General features: G+C 41.0%; 2 protein-coding genes across 3 annotated transcripts; both read right to left on the reverse strand.

Annotated features, from left to right (window-relative positions):
• Positions 1–1,225: 1,225 nt before the first annotated feature.
• Positions 1,226–3,353, reverse strand: LOC143891857 (uncharacterized). Its single transcript, XM_077396363.1, has 2 exons — positions 2,730–3,353; positions 1,226–1,237 (listed from the first exon to the last, which is right to left on the reverse strand). The coding sequence occupies exons 1-2, from the start codon at positions 3,351–3,353 to the stop codon at positions 1,226–1,228; spliced, it is 636 nt and encodes a 211-aa protein (XP_077252478.1).
• A 509-nt stretch (positions 3,354–3,862) lies between these two features.
• LOC143884961 (uncharacterized) lies at positions 3,863–18,291 on the reverse strand. 2 transcript variants are annotated; one of them, XM_077388859.1, is made up of 2 exons: positions 17,603–18,288; positions 3,863–4,118 (listed from the first exon to the last, which is right to left on the reverse strand). In XM_077388859.1, exons 1-2 carry the CDS (start codon positions 18,194–18,196, stop codon positions 4,020–4,022), a joined length of 693 nt encoding a protein of 230 aa, XP_077244974.1. In that variant the 5' UTR covers positions 18,197–18,288; the 3' UTR covers positions 3,863–4,019. The 2 variants fall into 2 exon arrangements, with proteins under 2 accessions (XP_077244974.1, XP_077244983.1); XM_077388868.1 differs by lacking the exon at positions 3,863–4,118 and adding an exon at positions 17,233–17,456 and having other exon boundaries at positions 17,603–18,291.
• Between the last annotated feature and the right edge of the window lie 6,290 nt (positions 18,292–24,581).

A 24,581-nucleotide genomic window follows, 5' to 3' on the forward strand; every position in this document is an offset into this window, starting at 1 on the left:
TATGTAAATTCAAAATTCCAACTAGCATGTTCGACTGCCTTGTTCTGCAAGGTGCGCGAGCCGAAAATCCAAAAGGCTATTTGGGTTTGGTGGAAAAGCTCCAAACCTAGGTCCCTTAAGCTCAACATAGATGGCGCTGCAAAAGGAAACCCGGGAGAATCAGGAGGATTCCTTCCAAACGAGAAGGCAAAAATGATCTGCGCTTTCTCCTATTACTATGAAAAAAGAACAAACATGGCGGCTGAAACTAGAGCTTCTTGATTGGCTTCAGTTGTGCGTCACCTTTAACAATCAGAAGATTACTATGGAATCAGTGGATCATCTTTTGATTCATTGCCGGATCGGTAGAGAGATTTGGGGTGGTATCTTGAGAAGATTCGGTGTCTCTTGGGTGTTTCCCTTGCACCTTGTTGAGGTTTTGGAAAGTTGGCTGATGGCTCGTTGGAGAATAAAAGGAAGAATCTTCTGGAATGTTTCTTTCCTAGAGGTGACATGGGTTTTATGGAAAGAGAGAAATGCTCGCATCTTTAAGGGGGTGGTAAAAAATTCATCTCATCTTCTTTTGAAGGCAATCGCTTTGACAATTTCTTGCGTTAAGGCGATTCCTTGCTACATGTTTGTTTCGGCCTATGATCTGTGGAATGGTTGGAGGGAAGTGTGTGGTAGTTCAGAAGCTCGGCCTTTGACCGTGCAAGCTTGGGAACCGCCGGCTCTTGACTTCTTAAAGCTTAACTTTGATGGTTCTAGTTTGGGCAACCCCGGGCCAGCAGGGATTGGAGGAGTTCTTAGAGACGATTCTAGGTTGGTTCAATGGGCGTTTGCGAGTCCCATTGGGTTTGCTGATTCCAATGAGGCAGAGGTCCGTGTGGCACTGCAAGGATTACGATTAGTGGCGAGAGAAAATTTGGATCGGGTGGTAGTGGAAGGGGATTCCCTTAATGTGATCAGGTGGATGAGGGGGACACATGCCTGCCCCTTGGCGATTTGCCTCTTTCTTTGACGAAATTCAAGACATTGTGGGTTCACATCGCTATGTTTCAACCATGTTCGTAGATCCACTAATGGCTCCGTGGATAATTTAGCTAGACGTGGTGTCAACTTGCAAGCATTGGAGCTTTATGATTTCCTTCCGCCGTGACTTTTGTTTTATTCTATCCTATTCTGTTGTTCTTAGTTTATTTTTGTTTCTATTGATTTGTTGTATTGGACCATCTTGGTCTTTATATTAATGAATCTCCTGCACATTCAAAAAAAAAAAAAAAACCTATGGAATCGGACAACTAAGTGCTAGTGGAACTCACAGGAAAAAGGGGACCATCCCTTGGTCGATTAGACTCTACTGGCAGGAGATCTTGGCCCCCCTTGACCTACTTCAGCTGTCTATCCAGCACCAATTTAGAGAGAATAATGCAATGGCGAATGCGGCCGTATCCTCCAAGAGAACTGTGTCTTCTCTTCGTGGAGGGAGATGCCTATTTCGGAAAGAGGGGTGGCAAGATGCGACCTACTCCCCTTGCCTAGACCATAGAATTTTGAAGATGAATCTTGCACTCATTGAATTATATGGGTGCTCCCTTGTGGCTATTGTCTCGCCCTTTCGAGGGCCCTTGCAAGTTTTCGTTCTGGATGCATCCTCCCTGAGTAATTTGGCTTCAGACTGAGGCTGCTCTGTCCACTATCATAGGCTGTTGTTGCTGGTCTTGGCCTGCTGTTTCAAGGTGCATCCTCCCCATAGTTTTCAGTTTCAGCCTACGGCTATTCAGGCACTAAAGTTCTAGCCTATCCCAAAGGCTGCTGCTTCTTGCTCTTGGCCTTGGCACTCTCCTCCCCATTTGACGTCCTCCTTGGCGATTGGATGGTCCTCCACGTTGTGCTTGACTCTGGTGTGTAAAGAATCAGTAAGGTCTCTGGCTCATTCAGATCAGCATTCCTTGGTCCTTAATGGTGTTTTTGGTTGCACAAAAGCCAGGATAGTTTAGGGGTTTTACTTGGCATTTGGGTGCCACGTCAGCAAAATCTCTTGTTTTGGTGCCAATGTAGAATCGAAATCCCTAAAGACTACCAGGTAAGTTTCATAGGTAACTATAGCATGTCTGGTGATGTGGCATCCATGTCCCCTCCTTATACCTTCCAAGCCAAATTTCTCAAAAAAGTGGAGTTTGGCATGGGGAATTTTGCTTTTCCTCTTTCTCTCTCTTCCTTCTCTCTTCTCTTTCTATATTGGTAATGAGACCACCTCCCATTACTCTACGAAGTTGGCAACCAAACACTACTTATCACTATTCTACGAGTTAAGTCCTAAGTAAATCAAATGTTTGTCTCCTCCCAGTTGACTACTTATAACACTAAGCTACAAGGTAGCTACTCGCAACCAAACAAAACCTAAAGAAGGTGTTTCTGCTGAATTTTTTAACCAGGCCAAAGGTCTCAAAAGAGGCGGAAGTAAGGGCTCCTCCTGGTCTGCTGTCCTATGGCTATTTTCAGGCTCCATGTCTCTGTTTTTTTTTTGTGCTATAATTGGGGGTGCATTGCCCTGTGTTTGCTATGTTTAGGTGGCTTGGCCCCCCTGTCTTTCCACAACTCCATACATAAGAATAATTACAAGACTATATGTACATTGTCTTACTATTGTTCATAAAAAACCATAACCACCCTTAAAAACACCATGAAAAATAAAATGAAGCAAAGAAAATGAAAATAATCTTTAAAGAGAAAGCTAGAATGCTTACCTCTTTCATACCCACTTCCACCACCTTCTCTTCAAGGACACCTGTATCCTTTACATTAAACTTGTTGAGTAGAGCAATGCTAGAGATGGTAGACATGGGTGTCACTACCAAATCATCCATCACCATATAAGTCACCACACTCTTAACAAATCCCCCCTCCCCATTAGAAACTGTATTTTCTATGTTGTTAAGAAAGACATAAGGCACCTCAATGGTCATCTGAAATTTACATGTAGGACAGAGACTACCTTTAATCCGTGTTACATAATAGTGACTAGAGCTATTGCTGCAACGGTAATACATATTTTTTGATTGGGAATTAGTACGGTTCTCCAATAAAAGAAGAGGGTTTGGGCATGAAGGGATAGAGGGCATTAAAGGATTGAGAAGAAAGTTTTTGTTATGGCCTGGTTGAGTGTAGCTGTCACTTAAATTCTCAACACTCTCATAAAGTTTACCTAAGCATCCAACCATGTTTTGTTTGGTGAGGAGTCTTATTACAGACCCAATAGGGAGGGCTAAGAGACTCATGAGAAAATCTATGAAATCTTTACCAGCTTCTCCAAACAGCACCTTGTTTGATTTATTGTTTACCAGAAGCTTCAAACTCAACTTCTTTTCCATGTCTGATGCCACTTGTTAGTGATGCACCATGGTCTTACCGATGATCAGGCAGAGTATTGACATCAAAAATAGATATTTGTACAGTAGGGCTCAAAAATAGATATTGGCCTACATCATATGTAGTCCTACTCCCACGACATTGGTTTATTTTGACCCACAACTGAGGCCCACAAACTTTCTAGTTTAATGGTAAAAAATTTGTAATGTAAAACAATTTAGTAAAGTCCCCCATTTCTTAACGCCAAACACAGGACTTCAAAGACTTGGCCACTCCGAAGTCCGAACCCGACATCCCCATAGTCACAGGGGTGCGACTTAGGTCAATTTTTGGGAATTCGGGTAGAGTTTTTATCTAAATATTGGGTCGGGCTCTGGTTTATTCCAATTCGACACGACCAAAATTGCACCCCTTCCATAGTAACACACAGTCCACAAGTGATTTAAAATTCCACACAACTAAGCCCCATTGGGAGATTACTAATCCCCTTATTACGTGTTTACTCTTGCAATACATTAACACATCTCGCTTATTAGAGATATATATGGCACTGTAATACATACAATAATATCGAAAACTACAGTAACTAAAGCAAAGGCTCCCGTAAAAACAAAATAAGCATCAAATTAAACACAAGGTTATCTTCAAAAACAACTAACAAACAATGCTCAAGGAATTTCCATCTTCAGCTGCATCAAAGCCGGTTGAAGGAATACATCTGTGAGAGCTGTCTTGGACTGCAATGAAGCCTTTAACAGAGCCAAACCCTATAAAAAGTAGAGACCAATTAACAAACAGAAGAGCATTACAAGAATATATATAGATTGGCTTCTTGTTGTTTATCAAAAACCATAATCATCCTTGAAAATACCATTGAAAAAATAGGGGAAAGAGAATGAGAATGGAGTCTCTAAAGCAAAGACAATTACAAGACTGTATTCCGCTATCTGGCCATTAAGGAGCCTGGAATGTTCCACTATCTGGCAGCATCAGTGGTAAAAATATGCCCTGGTACTTATTGATGCAGAATTGTTTTCAATTTCAAGTAGTAGTGGCTATTGCCTAAGTTTAATTGGATCCAAATGAGGCAATAGAGCCGGTTTTGAAGACTGATTCTCATGAAATTTTGCGGCACTCAAACAAAACAGCCAAAAATAGGGAACCCCATCTGTGCAACACACTATAGCATTCTATAAAGCCAAGTGTGTGTGTGGGGAAATAAAACAAACAGCTGGAGTACATAGTTAACGGTCTGATCTCCCCAAGTTCCCTAAAAGTCAATGCCCTTTGTTTCCTCTCCTTTTTTTTTCCTCTTTAATTCACTGTTCACTGCTGATGTGGCAGCCCTCCCCTTCCTCCCTCGAATCTATGTGGCATATAGTTTCGAACGTGGCATTGAGGATTCTGAAATGAAAACAACATTTCTACTTAAAGCTAGTTAAAGCTCATATTTTCGTTTTCCCAAATGACATTATCTATCACGCAACGACTCATTATTTGAAGGGTATTATTGTCTTTGTACATGTAAGCCTACTTTGGGCTCTATATATACATCATATTACAGGTGAGCTCCCTCGCGGAAACTCTCATCTTCTCCCTCACTCTTCTTCCCCCTCATCTTCTCTTCTCACATTAACCTAGTATCAAAGCTAATCTGATCCAACAAAAACAACAACAAAAAACCTAAAAGAAAAGGAGAAAAGAACTCTCTCTCTCTCTCTCTCTCTCTGTGTGTGTGTGTGTGTGTGTGTGTGTGTGTTTCTGTTTCTGTGTGTGTCGCACTCTCTCTCCATCTCTGTGACATGCCCTTCTCCCACGCACTCTCCCCATCCCGTACTCCCTCCTCCCATGCCCATTCATCTCCCATCTTCCTTTTTTTTACAAACAAAAAAAAGGAAAAAAAAAGTAGACAAAACCTTGGCTCAATCGAAACCCTAACCCTAAACCCTAATCTCTAACCCTAAACCAAAGGGTTGCCGTAACCATAATCCCTAATGTCAAAATTGTGAATCCCTAAACCCTAACCCCTTGCCGCGAAACCCTCTACCACCCACTCCCTCGCTCCATCCCACCCAAAACCCTAATCCCTCTTTCCATTTCCCTTTTGAAAATATGATTTGTAAATCCATTCGTATCCTCTTTTATAAATCCCTCCCTAATCTAAAATCCTTTTTCTAAATCATAAAGCCATTGTTCGGACCCTTGTTCAATTCTTTTCTGTTCCCCATAATCCCTTTCTTTACAGGTGAGCTCCCTCGCGGAAACTCTCATCTTCTCCCTCACTCTTCTCACCCCTCATCTTCTCTTCTCACATTAACCTAGTATCAAAGCTAATCTGATCCAACAAAAACAACAACAAAAAACCTAAAAGAAAAGGAGAAAAGAACTCTCTCTCTCTCTCTCTCTCTCTCTCTCTCTCTCTCTCTCTCTGTGTGTATGTGTGTGTGTGTGTGTTTCTGTTTCTGTGTGTGTCGCACTCTCTCTCCATCTCTGTGACATGCCCTTCTCCCACACACTCTCCCCATCCCGTACTCCCTCCTCCCATGCCCATTCATCTCCCATCTTCCTTTTTTTTACAAACAAAAAAAAGGAAAAAAAAAAAGAAGACAAAACCTTGGCTCAATCGAAACCCTAACCCTAAACCCTAATCTCTAACCCTAAACCAAAGGGTTGCCGTAACCATAATCCCTAATGTCAAAATCGTGAATCCTTAAACCCTAACCCCTTGCCGCGAAACCCTCTACCACCCACTCCCTCGCTCCATCCCACCCAAAACCCTAATCCCTCTTTCCATTTCCCTTTTGAAAATACGATTTGTAAATCCATTCGTATCCTCTTTTATAAATCCCTCCCTAATCTAAAATCCTTTTTCTAAATCATAAAGCCATTATTCGGACCCTTGTTCAATTCTTTTCTGTTCCCCATAATCCCTTTCTTTACGGTTTGAACATCCCCCCCCCCCCCCCCCACTATGTTGTAATTGGCTCCGACTGATGCTGTTGCGCCCTCCTTGAATGGGTTGATCATGGTGGTGATCGTCATTGTTGTGATTCTCGCCCTTGTTGATTGATTGATCGTTATTGTGGTGGGCTCGCTTTGCGAGTAGTGTATATTGGTGCTCCGTAAGTGTAGTTGCTTTGCTTCGATTTCCGCCTTCGTTGTGGTTGTGGTGGTTTGCATTACTATCTGCCTGGTTGTTGTTTGTGGCTTGCTCTTGTTGTTGTTATGGCTACCTCTTCGAGTTTTATCAAAGTCGTGTGATGATGTGCCGCCCTATGGTTGTCTGTTGTTGGTGGTGGTGGTGGTATGGACTGATCGCGTTGTCGTTGTCGATTGATCGTTGCTGGAGCTATCTCTCCTGTTAGTTGGTTGTTTTTTAATACAAAAAAAATAAATTGGTTGTTATCTCTCCTATTAGTTGGTTGTTGTGCGCTCCTTTGCCGTGCACCCTGTTGGTTAGTTGTTGTGCGCCCAATTAGTTGTTTGGTTGTTGATCTTTGATGTGATCATTGATGTGGTGGGCAGATTTTATATCATCTTATTGATCGTTGTTGTGATGTGATGATTTTATATCGCCCTGTTGATTGATTGGTTGCTAATCGTTGTTGTGGTGGGCTGATTTTATACCGTCCTGTTTGTTAGTTGGTTGTTGGTTCCTCTCACCTTTCTGGTGGTTGTGGTTCTTCTATTGGCGATGTGATGTTCAGCTGATGTCTCCTCGTGGTACTTCGTCATTGGTGGTTGTGTGCCCCTTTTGGATGCTTATTTGTTGGTGGTTCGTTGTTGTTTCCCTGATGAGGTGCTTCCGTTCTGACTCCTGGTATCTAGATCAGTTGGCCGTTGTGATTCAAGGGGAGGCTATGTGGTGATCGCTCAGGAGGTAGTCATGATTCAGCGGGAGACCGTTGTTTTGGTGGCCGTGGATCTCACCGTTGTACTCACTGTGGCCGGGATGGCCACTCAGTTGCCTTTTTTGTTATGCTTTCCACTATGTATTCAGCACACCACAGCTTGAGGAGGAGTGTCATAACAAGTTGGAGTGTGTATGGGTATTATAGTTTTTTGTAGAGTATTATAGTTTTCCTTCTAACAAGTTGGAGTTGTATAGTATATACACTCCAGCTTGAAGGGGAGTGTCGAAGGTTATTAATAGTCTTTACATGAGTGTTGAAGGGTATTATTGTCTTTGTACATGTAACCCTAATGTAACTTTGGGCTCTATATATACATTATATTATAGGTGAGCTTCCTATAACCCTACTTTGGGCTCTATATATCCAACATATTATAGGTGAGCTTCCTAGTTCCTAGTGGAGACTCATCTTCTCACATTAACAAAAATTAAATGGGAATGAGGCATGCAAAAAGATGATGTCAGAGACGTTACCAAGGATAGGAACCATATTACAAGGACGATGAAAATGTAGGCAAAAGATAATGTCCGAGGTGTTATCCAAGGATGGGACCCATATTACAAGGATGATGAAAACATAGGCTGAAATTAAAATTTTTGGAAGTGCTCAGATTTAGGCAAAGTTCAACCTCAACTCTCCCAACACATGTTAAATTTTCATATGGGAAAAGAGGTGCTAGGAAATTAACAACTTCAAAGCATTCTATGGCAGGTCAAAGGGACTGTTTATTCAATGAAAAAACTGAGATGTTTTGGATGTATGACAGATCAATCTACAACAGTCCCATGAAATTCCAACAACAGTGACAGTGACAGTACTTACACCTACACGACTCATGTGTCGCTCCAGATGGTCTCCTTGTGATAGCAACATGAGTTCTCCACCTAAGCCAAGGGTACTTCTACAAATTAAATGAGGTAGGCATTCCCTTATGCATGATCAGATCCATACCCATACACAGCTCGGGAGATGTTGACCGAACAAGGAGAAGAGCGAACCAATCTTCTTTGCTGATTTTTGCAAGCTTCCAAACATCCGAAATTTGAGGGAAAAACCACACCAAAATGCAGCCGGACAGGAGAATGATCATGAACAGTCCAAGAAGATATTTCTGCCCCATTCCTAGATGATCTCAAAATCAAATTGATGCGACTAAGCGAGGAGACGCAAAGCCCTTCAGATAGAACTGAAAATTCCTTGTAAAAACAAGGGAAAAATATAGGAAGAAGATAAAAAGTTGCAATAAAAGCCTACAAATTTTCTCTTCCAAGGACTCAACCTTAATTCAGTGTTTTGTTGAAAGCTCCCTTTCCAAGTAGAGAGACAATGGTTTTATATGCAACCCTAATACAAATTAACTACTCATTTTTACGCCCTAATGAAAATTTCTTTACAAACCACCCTTGCCAAGATAAAAAGACATAGAAGTAAATGCAAAATGATAAAAATGACTAAGCTACCCTACCCCGTTAACACTAATGACTTTCAAAACCTAGGCAAATGATCAATTTAGGGGCTGATGTGCTAATTCTTAGGAGATGGTCCTGCATCACAGCCCCCTAGTAGTTCTATCCATGAAGCTAAAAAACACTAAAAGGTGTCTAAGAGAAGATGGATCAAGGAAGTTTTTGGCAATGTCTTCCAAAATGTCAAGGACTAGGGGGGCTTTGTGACTCTACCAGAATCTACCCACCTAAACAACCCAAGCCAACATAACTTGCATCTCCTCGATGAGGCCAAAGCCAATCTAAATGAAGCTGCTTGCAGGAAGAAATGTTTCCAAGGCAAAAGTAAGAAAAGAATTGGCTCACAGAGGGTGATAAAAAGTTAAAAACACAAATTACTTATAATGTCAAAGGGAGTATGGAACCATCAAAAACATTAACCAAGGCTCGGAGTGGGTGAAAGACCATGTCCGGATAACTGCAATTGCCAGGGACTTCTTCCATCAGGCTCTCACGGATGAGGGTGTAGATAAAGATGCCGAAATGTTGAGTGTGATCTGATCCCGGAACTGATCTCATAGGAAGAAATCCTTGCGATTGTCGAAGAGCCATCCGAAGAGGAAGTCAAAGATGCTATCTTTAGCTGTCTGCAGGAAAGTGCCTCGGGGCCTGATGATTTCAGCGGACATTTCTACTCGAGTTGATGGGAAATCATCCGATTGGATTTAATCGCAATAGCCAGGGCCTTTTTTCTTGGGGAGTTGGGGGTAAGCCCTCTAGACTGTACACCTCTACAGTCATTGCCATTATCCCCGAAGTTGAGTCCCCAAAAGATTTTTCAGATTACATACCAATAAGCTTATGTAATTTCAGTTACAAAATATTCACAGGTTATTGTAACAAGACTTGCAAAAGTCTTGCCTAATCTAAGTTCTCTCGAGCAAGGGGCATTTGTGAAAGGCGGGTGCATCACAGACAACATATCCATCACCCACGATATGATGAGAGGGCTAAGGAAGTAAGAGGAGGCAACACATTGCTCAAAATTGATATGGCTAAAGCTTTTAATAGGTGAAATTGGGACTTCCTCCAGGCAGTCCTCAAAAGGTTCGAGTTCTCTGCGAAGTGGAGAAAGCTAATCAAAGAAGCTACTCAGTCATGCTAGTTTTCAGTGGCGATGAATGGGGAACCTCATGCCTGAGCAGAGGCATTTCCAGATTATTGTAAGAAGGTAGAACAAGATACTTTGAGGCTCTGTTTGGTTGCAAAATACATGGAAGACGGCTGGGCATTCTTGGGAATATGAAACACCAAATGTTGTTTGGTTGTCAAATTTTAGCACAAATTCCATTGGACTTCTAGACATGGAGGAGCCATCATTATTAGCTTTTTGCTTAGGTGGCGCCTATGTGGCGGGATTGTCCCCTCTCCTAATTTTCCAATGCAAAACCTTCATGTTGGTGGATTTTAGAGGGGAGAAGAGTAGAATATGTCTTGTCATGTGTAATCATTACTTTTTTCTCTCTTTCTCTCTCTTCCCTTTCTCTCTCTTCTACTATTTATTTTGTTAATGACACCCCTCCATTCTCCACATGCTTTGACATCCAACCAAACACACTACCAATATTCCCCTAATCTTCTCTAGACAACTCTACACATCTCCCATCCTTGTCACCTCCTTGTTGACTACTACTTCCACTAAAATCCCAGCTAACCAAACAGAGCCTGAGAGAAGTAGGGCTGGCGGGACATTTCGCATTGCCTCCTTGCTGATGATACGGTTTTTTTCTCAAACGGATGCCAAAAAAAAAAGCCTCTCCCAAATAATGCGCTTTCTAGGGAGATACGAGCGAATGTCAGGCTAGCTTGTCAACAACACTAAAAGACAAAAAGCTGATATGTTTGCTCTGATAAATCTCCAACCAGAAGAAAGAGAACCTTTGAGCTAATCACAGGCTTCAGTACCCAAAATAAATCCCCAATCATGTATCTAGAGGTAACCCTCTACATGGGCAGAAAGATTGCAATTTACTTCAACCCGTTGGTGGAAAAAGAAAGAGAGTGGAAGGGTGGAAAGGCAAGCTTCTCTCAACCGGTGGTAAATTAGTTCTCATCAACCAAGTGCTGCGTAGCATTTCAATTCATACCCTATCTGCTCTATGCCCACAAAAGAAGGTGATCCAGATAATCGACAACCTCATAGTAAATTTCTGGTGGATGGTGAGGCCGAAAGGGGGATGAGTTATGGTGCTAATATTATTTGTTCTTCCGGGCTGCTTGGCTGCAGTTTTCAGTAATCTAAAAAACAGGCTGACAATGTGTGAAGACAGGCTTGTGTGGGTGCCATCAAAAGATGGGTTCTTTTTCCATTAGCAGTATGTGGGAGATATGCAGATCAAGGGGAAACAGATTGTCGTGAACTGTTTGTATGTGGGACTTCACTCCAGCTAGGGTGGGCTGTTTTGCTTGTAACTACATCGAGGACAATCCCTGTAGATGAGCGGATTCAGTCTTTGCACATCCATTTGTCTTCCAAATGTGTTTGCTGCATCCGAAACAAAGTGGAATTTATAGATTACATCTTTGCTTATGGCTCGTGTTTGCAAGAGTATGGAACGTGGATCGGTGCCATCATCAAAATGAAGATTAGGATGCAGATTTGGTTCGAGTTGGAGGAAAAGAGGAAGTCTCAAGTTGGTTGTCTTATCGGAGTAACTCCACTCGTCATTGTGTGGAAACTTTGGAAAGAGTAATGCACTCGAAAGATGGAAGGTCACTCTAACTCCATTTCTTGGATCTCGAGGCCAGTCGCCGAGGGATTGCGTTATGTAAGTTCAAAATTCCTGCCAGCATGCTCGACTACCTTGCTCTGGAGCGTCTCCAGATCAAGGTGCGCAAACCGAAAATCAAATGAGATGTTTGGATTTGGTGAAAAAGCCCGGAACGGCGGAACATAAGTCCCTTACGCTCAACATAGATGGCGCCGCAAAAGGAAACCCAGGAGTATCAGGCGGAGTCCTTCCAGACAAGAAGGCGAAAATTATCTGTGCTTTCTCCTGCTACAACGAAAAAAGCACAAACATGGTGTCTGAAGCTTGCACTTCTTGTTGGGTTCCGTTTGTGCCTTATCATGGAATCGGACAGCAAAGTGCCAGTGGAGCTCACGAAACAAAAAGCAGACTCTCTTGGTCGATTGGGCACTATTGGCAGGAGATTTTGGCCCTCCTCGACCTACTTCAGCTGTCTATCCAACACCAATTTAGAGAGGGTGATACAGTGGTGGACGTGTTTTCTCTTTGTAGCGGGAGATGCCGATTTTGGAAAGAGGGGCGGCAAGATGACATGCTCTTGGGCTCCCCAACCTGCGCTCCTTGCCTAGACCATAAACTTTTGAAGATGAATCTTGCTCTTATTGAATTATATGGGTGCTGCCCTGTGGCCGTTGTTTCAATCTTCCGAGGGCCCTTGTGCTTGTCAGCAGCTAGGAGGCGATCATATAAGTGCCGGCAAGTGATTGGAGTTGGCAGCAAAACTGAAGCCCCATCGTTTTGCCGTCCAAATATGCCTCTGCTGTGTAAAGAACCAGTATGGTCTCTGGCTCATTCAGATGAGCATTATTTGGTCCATAAAGAAAGTGTTTTTGCCGATTTTTTGAACGAGGCCAAAGGTCTCAAAAGAGGTGGAAGTGAGGGCTCCTCCTGGTCTGCTTCTTCCAGGTCAGATAGGCTATTGTCCTATGGCTATTTTCAGGCTCCATGTTAGTGGAGCGGAAGAAGAATAACAAAACCAAAGCTCAAATAAAATTTCTCAACCTTTGATCTACGGTTTGTTACAAAAACCGTAACACAAAAGAGAAAGAAGGCTCACAGCTACTTACATAAAATTTTGAAATGTAAAAAAATTCCCTTTCTCCACATCTACTACATCTCTTTATAGAATATAAAGTCCTACTCAAAGGAAACTCCTAACTATTAAAATATATCTAATAATAAAAAATGCGTCTAAGTTCTTTTAATAACTTAATATTTTTTTCAAAAAAAAGACTCCTTAAATAAAACTCCTAGGCAAAATATACTTTCTAAAGCTATCGTAAAATCCTTTATTTTAAATTTTTTTTTTGAAAATTAAAAGGGGAGATGGAGGTTAAAGAATAGTTTTCAAATGTGAGAGTGAGATATCCCCTAGATCGCTCTTAAAATCCTATTATACAAATTTATTGCTAACTAAAGAAAATGAGTAATTAGGAACATATATGTAAGATATTTGGGTTTCCCAAATTTCCTGGGCTCTTTCCACGTTGCCACATGGTGCGCTTGCATTAGACTCCCCCAATTGGGAACGACTAGTTGATGTAGGATCTTACAAAGAAAAGCCTTGATACCAAATTGATGTAGGCAGGGAGGAGAAATTAGAAGAAGAAGAAGAAAGAAGAAGAATTAGAAGAAAAAGAGAAGAAATTAGGGAGGAGAAGAAGAAATTAGGGAGGAAGGAGCACTCAAAGCTTAACTCAATTCAATTAATCATCAAAGGTTCACAATAAAGCTGTAAAGAGGCATATAAATAGGCAATTAACAACCTAAAAGATAGAAACCAACTAAAATAAGAATTCTTTTTTTTTTAAATGGCAGGATGATTTCATTAAAAAGGAAGAGGGCCGAGATGGACCCCAACCAAAAATACAAAGAGAAATACAACAAAAACCAAAAAGAAAAAATAGACAGTACAATTCTCAAGGAGGGAGTCAAACCACTCCAAGTCCAACCTCCCAACCCCACTCCTAGCCAAAGAGTCCGCCTCCCCATTAGCGGACCTCCGAACATGATAGAAAACAATAGATGAGCCCTCAATTAAATCATCAATTTCATAAAAAATTGAAAAAAAATCTCCACGGAGGCGACACCAACCCCTTCAACCATCTTATCACATTCCAGGAGTCTCCCTCCACAATAGTGTAATCCATGCTATCTCTATCAAGCCTTTCTATGCAATGATAAACCGCAATCACCTCGGCTTCCGAGGCATCATAAACTCCAAGAGGGCCGGAATAAGCCCGTACAAATTCCCCACAAGCATCCCGACACAATCCACCAACTCCGGCAAGGCCCGGGTTCCCGAAACTCGACCCATCAAAGTTAAATTTGAACATGTCAATTGGCGGAGCCTCCCATCTCTGCACGGTTCGAGATAACATGGAAAATACATGGATTAAGAATTTTTAAAAGACTAAACTTCCTAATTCTAAATAACATGAAAAATAAAAGCCAAAAAAATTAAATAACATGGAAAATAAATCCTAATGGGCAAATATGCCACTTATTGGCCTATTATCTGCATCACTCGTCCTCGAGGACAAGTGATCGTCACCATCGTCTCCATGATACACGTTGAAAGTTGCAGAAACCCCCACGTCGCCAGGTAGATCAATCACATAAGCATACTCACCAATATGCTGGAGTACACAATACGATCCATCGACTCGGCCTTGCAACTTGCCATGTTTATCCCTTGGAAAACATTTCGTTCCACGTGTTGATCCAAACAAAATCTCCTTTAAATGTCACATGCTTCCTTATCTTTATGGCCACTTCTTTGTACTTTTGGTCCTCTTGTATCAATTCCTTATTTTCTTCCAAAAATTCCGTCATGATAGAAAGTTACTTCCCTCCTCATTTAAAGGCTTATGAATACTTTCCACCTTAGAGGGATCCAAAATCACTTTCAAAGCGTTCTCAACAAACATGTATCTTTATGCCCATCATGGATAGCTTTTCGATCATATTCCCATGATGGACTCAACAATAAGTGACAAACATGCATCAGCACCACATCACACAATTGAGCATCTTGATGTTGTTTGCAGATAGAAAAGAAACTAAACACTGTTGATTAACAAGTACCTCCTCCCCTTTCTTGAACCATGCAAGCTTAAAAGTCATAAGCCTCCTCTCAGTCTCAAGGTTGACCTTGTCGACAATCTCTTGTGCCACCACATTCGCGCAACTCCCATTATCAATGATAAGAGTACAAATCTTTCCACTGGACATTCATCCTGTATGGAAAATATTATGCTGCAAACAGTCAGGCTTTTCTTCCACTTTGGCTGTATTCATTGCACGCCGAATAACTAATGCCTCACCATGATCGTTCCAAGTGATCTCGTCACCATCATCATCATTGAAGTCGTCATATTGTGATTGTTTAGCGAGAACCTTTGATTCGACCAACTCGTCAAATTCTTCAGCCAAATTTCCCTCATCCTCATTATTGTCATCAAAATATGGTTGTTCATTTAAAATTTTCGATTCGACTAACTCGTCAAATTCTTCAACTAAATTTATGTACCTTCTGTTTGGGCACTCTTTCACTATATGACCGAAACTCAAACACTTGAAGCACATATCAATATTACGATAGGGCTGATTAGGAAACGTCTGATCATGATTTCCCTTCCACGCGGCTCACCCCGCGGAGCACGAAGATAGAAAGGGTTAACATTCTTTGAGATGAGTCTATTGTCATTGCGTCTTAAAGTTTCGAAAGACGCTACACGTTCTGTAAGTTGTTGGACTTGCATCCTTAATTCTTCGACTTCATCAATTTGGTAATCTTGATGAGGAGCCTCCATACGAACATCTTGTCCATGCCCACAATTGCTAACCATGGTAGTCGCCTCTTCACGACAACCGCCAAGGATCAACGAGAGCTTTGATACCAAATTAGTGAAGAATAACAAAACCAATAACTCAAATAGAATTTCCCAACCTGTTATCTGCGGTTTGTTACAAACTGTGACACAAAAGAGAGAGAAGGCCACGACCACTTACATAAAATTTTGAAATCTAAAAAAATTCTCTTTCTCCACATCTACTACATCTCTTTAAAGAATATAAAGTCAAACTAAAGGGAACTCCTAACTATTAAAATATATGTAATAATAAAAAGCAAGACTCCTTAATGAAAACTCCTAAGCAAAATATACTTTCTAAAGGTATGCTAAAATCCTATTGGCTATTATATCAATCTATTGCTAGCTAAAGAAAAGGAGTAATTAGGAACATATATGTAAGATATTTGGGTTTCCTAAATTTCTTGGGCTCTTTCAATGTTGCACATGATGCGCCTGCATCACATGTCTCTGTTATTTTCTGTGCTGTAGTGGGGTGCATTCCCCTGTTTTGGCTATGTTTAGGTCGCTTAGCCCACCCTGTCTTTCCGCAACTCAATTCATAAAAATAATTACAAGACTATACTTAGATTGGCTTACTGTTGTTCGTCAAAACCCATAACCACCGTTAAAAACACCATGAAATAAAAAATAGGATAAAGAGAAAGAAAAATAGTCTTTAAAGAGAGAGAGAGAGGAACACTACTAGTTAACAAAGAGATCCAAACCCTGTCAAAACAGAGACTAGTTAAAAAAGAGAAGAACAATACTAGAGCATAACCGGAAAAGGATAGCCTTATCTGTTCTTTATAGAAAAAACAGGCAAAAAAGGATAGCCTTACCTCTTTGAAGCCCACTCGGACAACCTTCGATTCAAGGACACCAATATCCTTGACATTAAACTCACTGAGGAGAGTAATGGCCTCAACGGTGGACATGGGTGTCACTACCAAATCATCGGTGACCATGTAAGTCACCACACCCTTAACAAATCCCACCTCCTCATCAGAAACTACCTTTGTTGTGTTGTTAGGAAAGACATAGGCCAACTCTTTATTCATCTGGGTCTTACAATAAGGACAGGGAGTACCTTTAACCTCGGTTACATATGGGTGAATGTAACGACCGTGAGAAGCATAACTGGAGCTTTGGGTGAAGTAGCAAGAGAAGTACTTCTTTGTTGATGTAGAATCATTGTTCTGCCATAAAAGAGGAGGGTTTGGGCATGAAGGGATAGAGGGCATTGAAGGATTGAGAAGGAAGTTTTTGTCTTGGCCTGGTTGAGTGTAGATTTTACTTAAATTCTCGACACTCTCGTATAGTTTACCTAAGCATCCCACCATGTTTTGCCTGGTGTGGAGTCTTGTTACAGACCCAATAGGGAAAGATAAGATACTCATGAGAAAATCTATGAAATATTTTCCAGCTTCTCCAACAAGTCTTTTCGTGCACACCGAAGTTCATTAGAAAAGCCAACAAGTCTTTTCGTGCCGCGCACACTCCAACATACAGATCTCTCAGACTTCAGTTTCGCCTTTTGTCACGGATTGTAGAGTGCAATAAGGCAGCCCAAAAAAAAAAATCACTTCGTTGTCGTACATCGGCCTTGTAACTCACAGATCAAGCAAAGCTTGCCACAACAGGTTGGTACCCCTTAATCTTGGAATCTTCATTAAGTGATCCAAACTTTAGAGCCCCAACTCCTAATCCTTAGATCACAATCCAAACCGTTAGGACCCTCATTCAAGCCTTAAAGCCCTCTTTAATTAGATTCGAATTTAAACTTTAAAGTTTTTTTAAACTTTTATTAGTTTTCAACACGACAAGAGAACACGATTCTATCAAAGCAAGTCAAGTCTAAAGAAGCAACAACAACATCTTATAAAGGCTAAAAGAAGTGTTGGCAAAATGATTCCCAAAACACCAAAAAATAAAAAAAATAAAAAACCACCACCCCTGCCCTGCTTTCCTACTAGTAAAAGACTAAAACATATCTTCAGACTTCAGTGGAACCTACTTCCCAAGGAATACATCACTGATAGCTGTACTGGACTGAAACGAAGCTTTTAACAGAGCCAAACCCTATCAAAACAGAGATCAGTTCACAAACAGAAGAGTGCAATAGTATGTAAGGAGAAGAACCCTGTTGCCTACCAAGAAACCATAATCATGCTAAAAAAATATGGCTATTAGAAAGGAAAAAAGTATGAAAATAGGGCACAGCATACCTCTTCCATACCCACTTCCACCACCTTCTCTTCAAGGACAACTGTATCGTTTAGATTGAACTTATTGAGGGGAAGAAAAGTAGAGATGCTATTTATGGGTGTCACCACCAAAGCATCAGTCACCATGTAAGTCACCACATCCTTAACAAATCCGCCTTTAGAAAATGCATCAATTGTGTTGTTAGGAAGAAAGTTCAACTCGTTGGACATCAAGTATCCGCATCCAGGAGAAGGACAGCGAGTAGCTGTAGATTGTGCTACATATGAGTGCCTTTGGAGGCAAGAAAAGAACCGTGTTGCTTTGGGCACCTCGTTCTGCAATAAAATAGGGGGGTTTAGGCATGCAGGATTGAGAAGGAAGTTCTTGTCTAGTCCCGGTTGAATGAAAGTGTAGCCTAAATTTTCGACGCTCTCATACAGTTCCCCTACGCACCCAACCATCTTTGGCTTGGTGAGTCTAATCACAGACCCAACAGGAAGAGTTAAGAGGCTCATTAGAAAATCTGCAAAGTCTTTCCCAGCTTCTGCGAAGAGCAACTTGTTGGCTTTCTTGTCCACGATGAGCTTCAGTTTCATATTCTGATTCGTTGCCATGTTCGAGGGAGTGTAGAACTACAAATCACTGACGACCCATTTTATAGATCCTTTTCTTGTGGTTTCTCACTTTCTCCTATTACCAATGGAAAATTAAAGTACGGCCGGTTCCACTTCCCAGGGCATTAAAGAGTCAAAAGTGTCACGCATGTCAAGAAAATCTACTTTTAAGTACTTAGGACTCGTTTGGATGACGAGAAGATTTTGATTTGGATTTCTCACATTTGCAGCCCCTTTTTGCATTATAATTTGGATCGGATCAAATTCTTAGACTTCTAATTCTGCAGCCGACAGTGAAAAAAATCAAATTTCTAAATTTGCAAGAAATTGAAAACCCATAGATCTGGCAGTTTCCCTCACCCTCTTTGCTCCTCAACCTCTCCGTCCACTAGGAAGTACTTCCCTCTCTGCCTCCCTCTACATGAGCTGCCGCATCTATTCATTTTGTATTCAAAACTCAATTCCAAATCCAAATACAAAATGAGAGGTATCCAAATGGGCCCTTATCTCTTTTGTTGATCTTGGCGCTACAATTGTCAAGGGAGTTGGTAAATGGAAAAATTGCCGATGGGGGACATCAAAATAAGAGAATTGCCAACGGGGGACACTTTTGAAATTTTTTTAGAGAGGGACAAAATAGGGGTTATCAAGTCTATAAATGGGGGTTATCAACCCTCTAAATGGGGATATCAAACTGTCGAAAAGGGGGTTATCAACCCTCTTCAATAATTTTCAAAATTGTGTCCCCCCTTGACAATTCTTGTATTTTGGTGTCCCACATTGGCAATTTTTCCTTGGTAAATTTTAGGAGTCCTTTGGGCTGCCTGGTGCACACCTCGAATCTCGGAAAATAAATCATCTTTGTTGAATCGTTAGGATCATTCATTCAATGTGACTCTTTGAATCTTTGAAGATCAAAGGCAGTATGCCGCACCACATTGGGGGCCCAAACAAGTAGTGGGCTCGATACTGGATCTCAAACGGTGCTAAAATCATTTTTAAGTGGATCATTGGTTCAATATTACAGTTCATATGGTGAATCACACTAGGAACTAAACTCTCATAGAACAATAATTCATGCGTAGTCCTTAAACTTAAATGGGAAATGAACAAAATGGGGTGTTGTTTCATTGGATTGATTTTTTTTTCTTTCTATTTTTTAGCACCAATGCCAAGTCTCAGCCATACCCAAGCTTTCCCAAGATGTTTTAAAAAATACAGGTTTATATACATGGGCGTGTACTTACATTGAAGCGTTTTCATTGATGGCTTTTTAGCTTTCATTGTAACACCCGGCCCCACCTTGGGTAGGTGATGCAAGTGGCATCTCATCCGATCGAGAGCTGGATGTTCCATCATGCTAATCAGAATAGAATTCGTCAGATTGGTTGGATCAAGGGTCAAATCCTACTAAACCTTCCCATTTAGAGCCATTATATCGGCCAAATGTTTCTAATTAGTGATTGGATTAGAAATCTCATGTTCATTATTGGCCTTTGAATTGTTTAGATCAAAGATCAGATCGTTGACGGAATTTAGATCAACAATCGGGTTGAAGATTTGTTCGGAAGGCTATGAAGCATGGAAGGGGCGATCATAGCCGTTAGATCCTTTTCGGATATAACTACCATTATAGCCGTCCGATTGCCTTGATTCAGAACCAATCAACCACACGTTAAGATATATTGGTTTCCCATTTCTACGAGTTTTGATTAATATGATTCTAAGTAATTACAAAAAGTTTAGGATGAGTTGGTAGTTTGAAAACTATTACTCTCATTAACTATTATTTCAAGTTCCCTGTTCTTCTTATTGGTTTTTTCTTAGAAATCTTCCCGCTGACAATATCTCTTGCCTCGTCCCTCCGCGAGTGCTTTACTTGTGTCTCTATAGTTCACTTGTGTCTCTATAGTTCGTTGTGACCGCCACTGACTCATTGCCATCGAGGACCACCATCCAAAGGTAAGATTTTGTTTGTAATTTTTTGTGTTTAATCGTCCAAAAATTGGTAAAAATATAGAGGAATGAATCAAAAGTTGAATATGAAAACATGCATGCCCCTAAGACTCCAATAGGGTGCCAAGCCTGTATCCGACAATCAGTCTCTAAAACTAAACGTCAAAAACTCCCAAGGGTGAGGAACGACCCTGTCGACAAAACCAGAATCGTTCTATTCTATAATAACAGATCTCTTTTCGTTGTATTGCACGAGAATCAATCATTTCAACTCAACTCAACAAAGCTTTTGTCCCAAACTAGTTGAGGTCGGCTAAATGAATCATTTAGGAAAGAAAATCATAAAGAAGGTAAAAGGAATCTACGCGGCTCTAATCCTGGTTCTAGTTGGGTTGTTCTACGTGAATCATTTTCTTTCATTCTATCAGATACGAAGTTATGTTCTCTGCTATGTTCCTAGCTATCAAGTCTTTCCTCACTGTTTCTACCCAAGTTATTTTCAGTCTACCCCTACCTCTTTCTACTCGCTCAATTTGGCACAAGTCGCTTCTTCTCACAGGAGCATCCAAAGGCCTACATTGGATATGTCCAAACTATCTTAAGCGGTGCTATCTCATCTTCTCCTCAATTGGTGCCACCCCCACCTTTTTACGAATGTCTTCATTTTTTATTTTATCTAACATTGTGTGGCCGCACATCCATCTAAGCATTCGCATATCTGCTACACTCAACTTATGCACATGCTGCTTCTTAGTGGCCCAACATTCTGAGCTGTACAGCATGGCGGCTGGCCTCACAGCTGTCTTATAAAACTTTTCCTTCAACTTGGTTGGGATTTTACGGTCGCACAGAACTCTTGAAGCAAGCTTCCACTTCAACCAACATGCTCTTATTCTATGGTTAACATCATATTCAATCTCTTATTCCTTATGTAGAATTGAACCAAGATAGCAAAAGATATCCCTCTTAGATACCTCATGCCCAGTCATATTTACTACATCCTCGTCCCGCCTCCTTGCATTACTAAAGTTGCATTCCATATATTCCGTCTTAGTCATACTCAGTCTAAAACATTTAGATTCCAAAGCAATTCTCCATAACTCTAATTTAGCATTTACTCCTGCTTTGGTTTCATCGATTAATACTATGTCATCTGCAAATAACATACACTACGCCACCTCATCCTAAATATCCTCCGTAAGTTCATCCATAACTAGCGTAAAAAGATAAGGGCTTAGCTTTACCAGGCTACGATGATTATTAAACGTATAGCCACGTGTACAATTGAGATGTGTGAATGTAAGAAAAGTTAGTAGAACATAAAGCAAAGAATTACATAGGAAGGTGACTAGGGCTGCAACTCGGGTCGGGCGGGTCGGGTTTTGGAGAACCCAACCCTACCCGAGAAATATCTCGGGTCGGGTCGGGTTTTTTTTCGGAAAACCCACGATTCCCAAACCCGGCCCTACCCATGATAATTCTCGGGTCGGTTCGGGTCGGGTCGGGTTTTTTCACGTTGACGCAAATTTTTAAGGAAAATTCTTGTTTGGCAAGGCAACTCAACTCATAGAAGCAGAAATTACACTCACATTACAATTGAATCAAACAATGATGTAATTACACTCACATCACACTTGAATCAAACAATGTTGTAATCAAACAATGTTGTAATTACAATCAAACAATGCTGAATCAAACACTTGAATCAACTCAACTCATAGAAGCAAAAATTACACTCACATACAATAACAGTGGGTGCGTGGGTTTTCACTTTTAACTTTGGGATAATTACATTTACACCCCCTCTAGTTTCTGACACATCCACTTCTACCCCTGTAGTTTAAAACGTGACAAATACACCCCTGTAGTTTCAATTTGTTTAAGGTTTGCCCCCTCAGCTGAAGGTTCGTCCATAGATTGAAGGGTTAGGATGATCCGATGGAGCTGATTTTTTGGGCACACCATATCTATGTCAGGACCCATCAAATGAACGCTTTGGATCATCCAAATAATGTGGGCCTCTACCCGAATCCAAACACTACCAAAAAATCATCCAAATAATGTGGGCCCACATTGTTTGGATGATCCAAAGCGTTCATTTGATGGGTCCTGACATAGATAGGGTGTGCCCAAAAAATCAGCTCCATCGGATCATCCTAACCCTTCAATCTATGGACGAACCTTCAGCTGAGGGGGCCTACCTTAAACAAATTGAAACTACAAGGGTGTATTTGTCACGTTTTAAACTATAGGGGTGGAAGTGGATGTGTCAGAAACTAGAGGGGGTGTAAATGTAATTATCCCTTTAACTTTTAACTAACAATAGAAAAAAATGTACATACTATAACTTATGTAACTCGGGTCGGGTCGGGTCGGGCCCCTTCAAACCCGGCTCGACCCGAGATTCATGCGGGCTTTTGAATGCTGAACCCGGCTCGACCCGAAACCCATGAAACCTGAACCCGACCCAAGCTATTTTCGGGTCGGGTCGATGCGGGTCGAGTAAAACCCGGCTCGAGTTGCAGCCCTAAAGGTGACTAGTGCTATCGTCGTGTATTTAAAAAAGTTAAGAATACACGTCCTCCTCACACCTGTCTTTCTTGTGCCATCTATTCAAAACTTTACTTTTTTAAAGGCTTTTTTAATAATTGTACTATCTCAACTTCTCTTTTCTTTTCTTTTTCTTTTTTTTTAATTTACCCCGTCGTTAAAAGTTATTAAATGTAACTGTACTAACTCAGCTCAGCTCAACTCAGCCTTTGTCCCAAACTAGTTAGGGTCGGCTAATGAATCCTTTAGAAAACTTTCATGAAGAAGATGAAAGAATCTACCCAGCTCAAAGTGACTTAGCCTAATCCTGAGTCAGCTAATGAACTCCGCCTTTGTTTTTCACAGCCCATCCCAAGCCAGGATAAAGGAGGAGGGTTGGCGTCAGGCTGGCAGTCGGCCGTAAACTTTGTCACTTCCTCTATAAAATGAATCCTATAACTTAAGCCCTGATTATAGTAATTTTTGAGAAAAGCTTGGAACAGAAAAGCATTTCCAGAATTTCATGTGTTTCCATTATTTGATTACGAATACAGAAAAGTAACTTATGATATTAATGAGAAATTACATATAATGAGTTTTCATATGGTGCACGGCCATGAAGTCCCGTGTGGACGGTACCGCCCTTGATATTTGATCTAACAGCAGCCATGTTTTTCTTTGTAATCCAGAGGGGCGAAGGCTATAAGGCCCACTTTGTATAATGATTCAAACCGTTTATTTATTAGACCCCAACGTAAATAGGATGTATCGGGGAGATCATCTCATAGGATGATGATCCTAACATCATCCCAACATAAATAGGCAGTTTGTTAGACCCCTACTCAATTGGATGATCCTAACCCTCCAATCTATAGAGGTTTTTATAATGCACAATCACTCCATAGATCGGCGGGTTAAGATCATCCTATGGAGATAGACCTATGGTGTACATCATATTTACATAGGATGATCTTAACCCACCGATCTCTGGAGGGTGATCATAGGATGTACACCATAGGATGATCTCCATTGGATGATCATAACAAGTAAACAGTTTCAATCATCATTTGAAGTGGGGCCCACTGTACCTTTTGGGACTTCCGCACGCACACAATATAAAATCTCCCTTCTCACGTTTAAAATAACATTCCCAAATTACGAAGGGAAATGTTATCAGCACTACTATAGTTTGATGAGGGCACTCCTCCCTTTATTAAAAGTACTGTATGCCCCGCACCATAGGATGATCCAAACCGTACAATAGATGAACCACAGCCTAAATAGGTTGTACCCCAAAAATCATTTCCATAGGTTGATCCTAACCCTCCGAACTGAATGTTAGAGGGTTGATCTTAATCCTCTATAGATCGGAGGGTTAGGATCAACCTATGGAAATAATTTTTGGGGCACGACCTATTTAGGTTGTGGCCCATTTACTGGACGGTTTGAATAGGCTGTGCCTCATTTACTGGACGGTTTGGATCATCCTATGGTGCAAGGCATACCGTACTTGTAATAAAGTGAGGAGTGCCCTCATCAAAATAAAGTAGTACTAATAACATTTCCCATTACCCATTACGAATTGTAGTCTTAATTTCTTTTCATTTTGTAATATTATTTTATTAGAATTTCTAGCGTTCGCGGCTGGTCAGTCACATGCCAGATCGACCAGCCACCTCATGAATGGAGAGAATATTCTATTTGTTGATTACATAATTTTAACAAGGGTTCAATCTGAATTTTTAAAATAATTCACCAATTTCTTAGGCAAACGATCTTGGACCTCTCTACGACTGATCCATTTCAGCGAATTGCCTAGCAAATCCATTTCTACTAATAGCATTGACTTTAAAAAAGCTTACTTCTAGTTCGAATTGCTGGGAACCCCGAGACATAACAC

The sequence above is a fragment of the Tasmannia lanceolata genome, unplaced genomic scaffold (assembly GCF_043159265.1).
Source record: "Tasmannia lanceolata isolate RefF3 unplaced genomic scaffold, GAP_Taslan_0.1 ptg000002l, whole genome shotgun sequence".
In the NCBI taxonomy this organism is placed as follows: domain Eukaryota; kingdom Viridiplantae; phylum Streptophyta; class Magnoliopsida; order Canellales; family Winteraceae; genus Tasmannia; species Tasmannia lanceolata.

What these genes read in the sequence shown, in the direction of transcription:
- LOC143891857 (XM_077396363.1), bottom strand. Translation starts at nt 3,353, where the DNA reads ATGGAAAAGAAGTTGAGTTTGAAGCTTCTGGTAAACAATAAATCAAAC.
- LOC143884961 (XM_077388859.1), bottom strand. Translation starts at nt 18,196, where the DNA reads ATGGCAACGAATCAGAATATGAAACTGAAGCTCATCGTGGACAAGAAA. An exon ending in TGGAAGTGGGTATGGAAGAG is followed by an intron (nt 4,119 to 17,602) that starts GTATGCTGTGCC and finishes TACTTTTTATAG; the next exon opens with GGTTTGGCTCTGTTAAAGGC.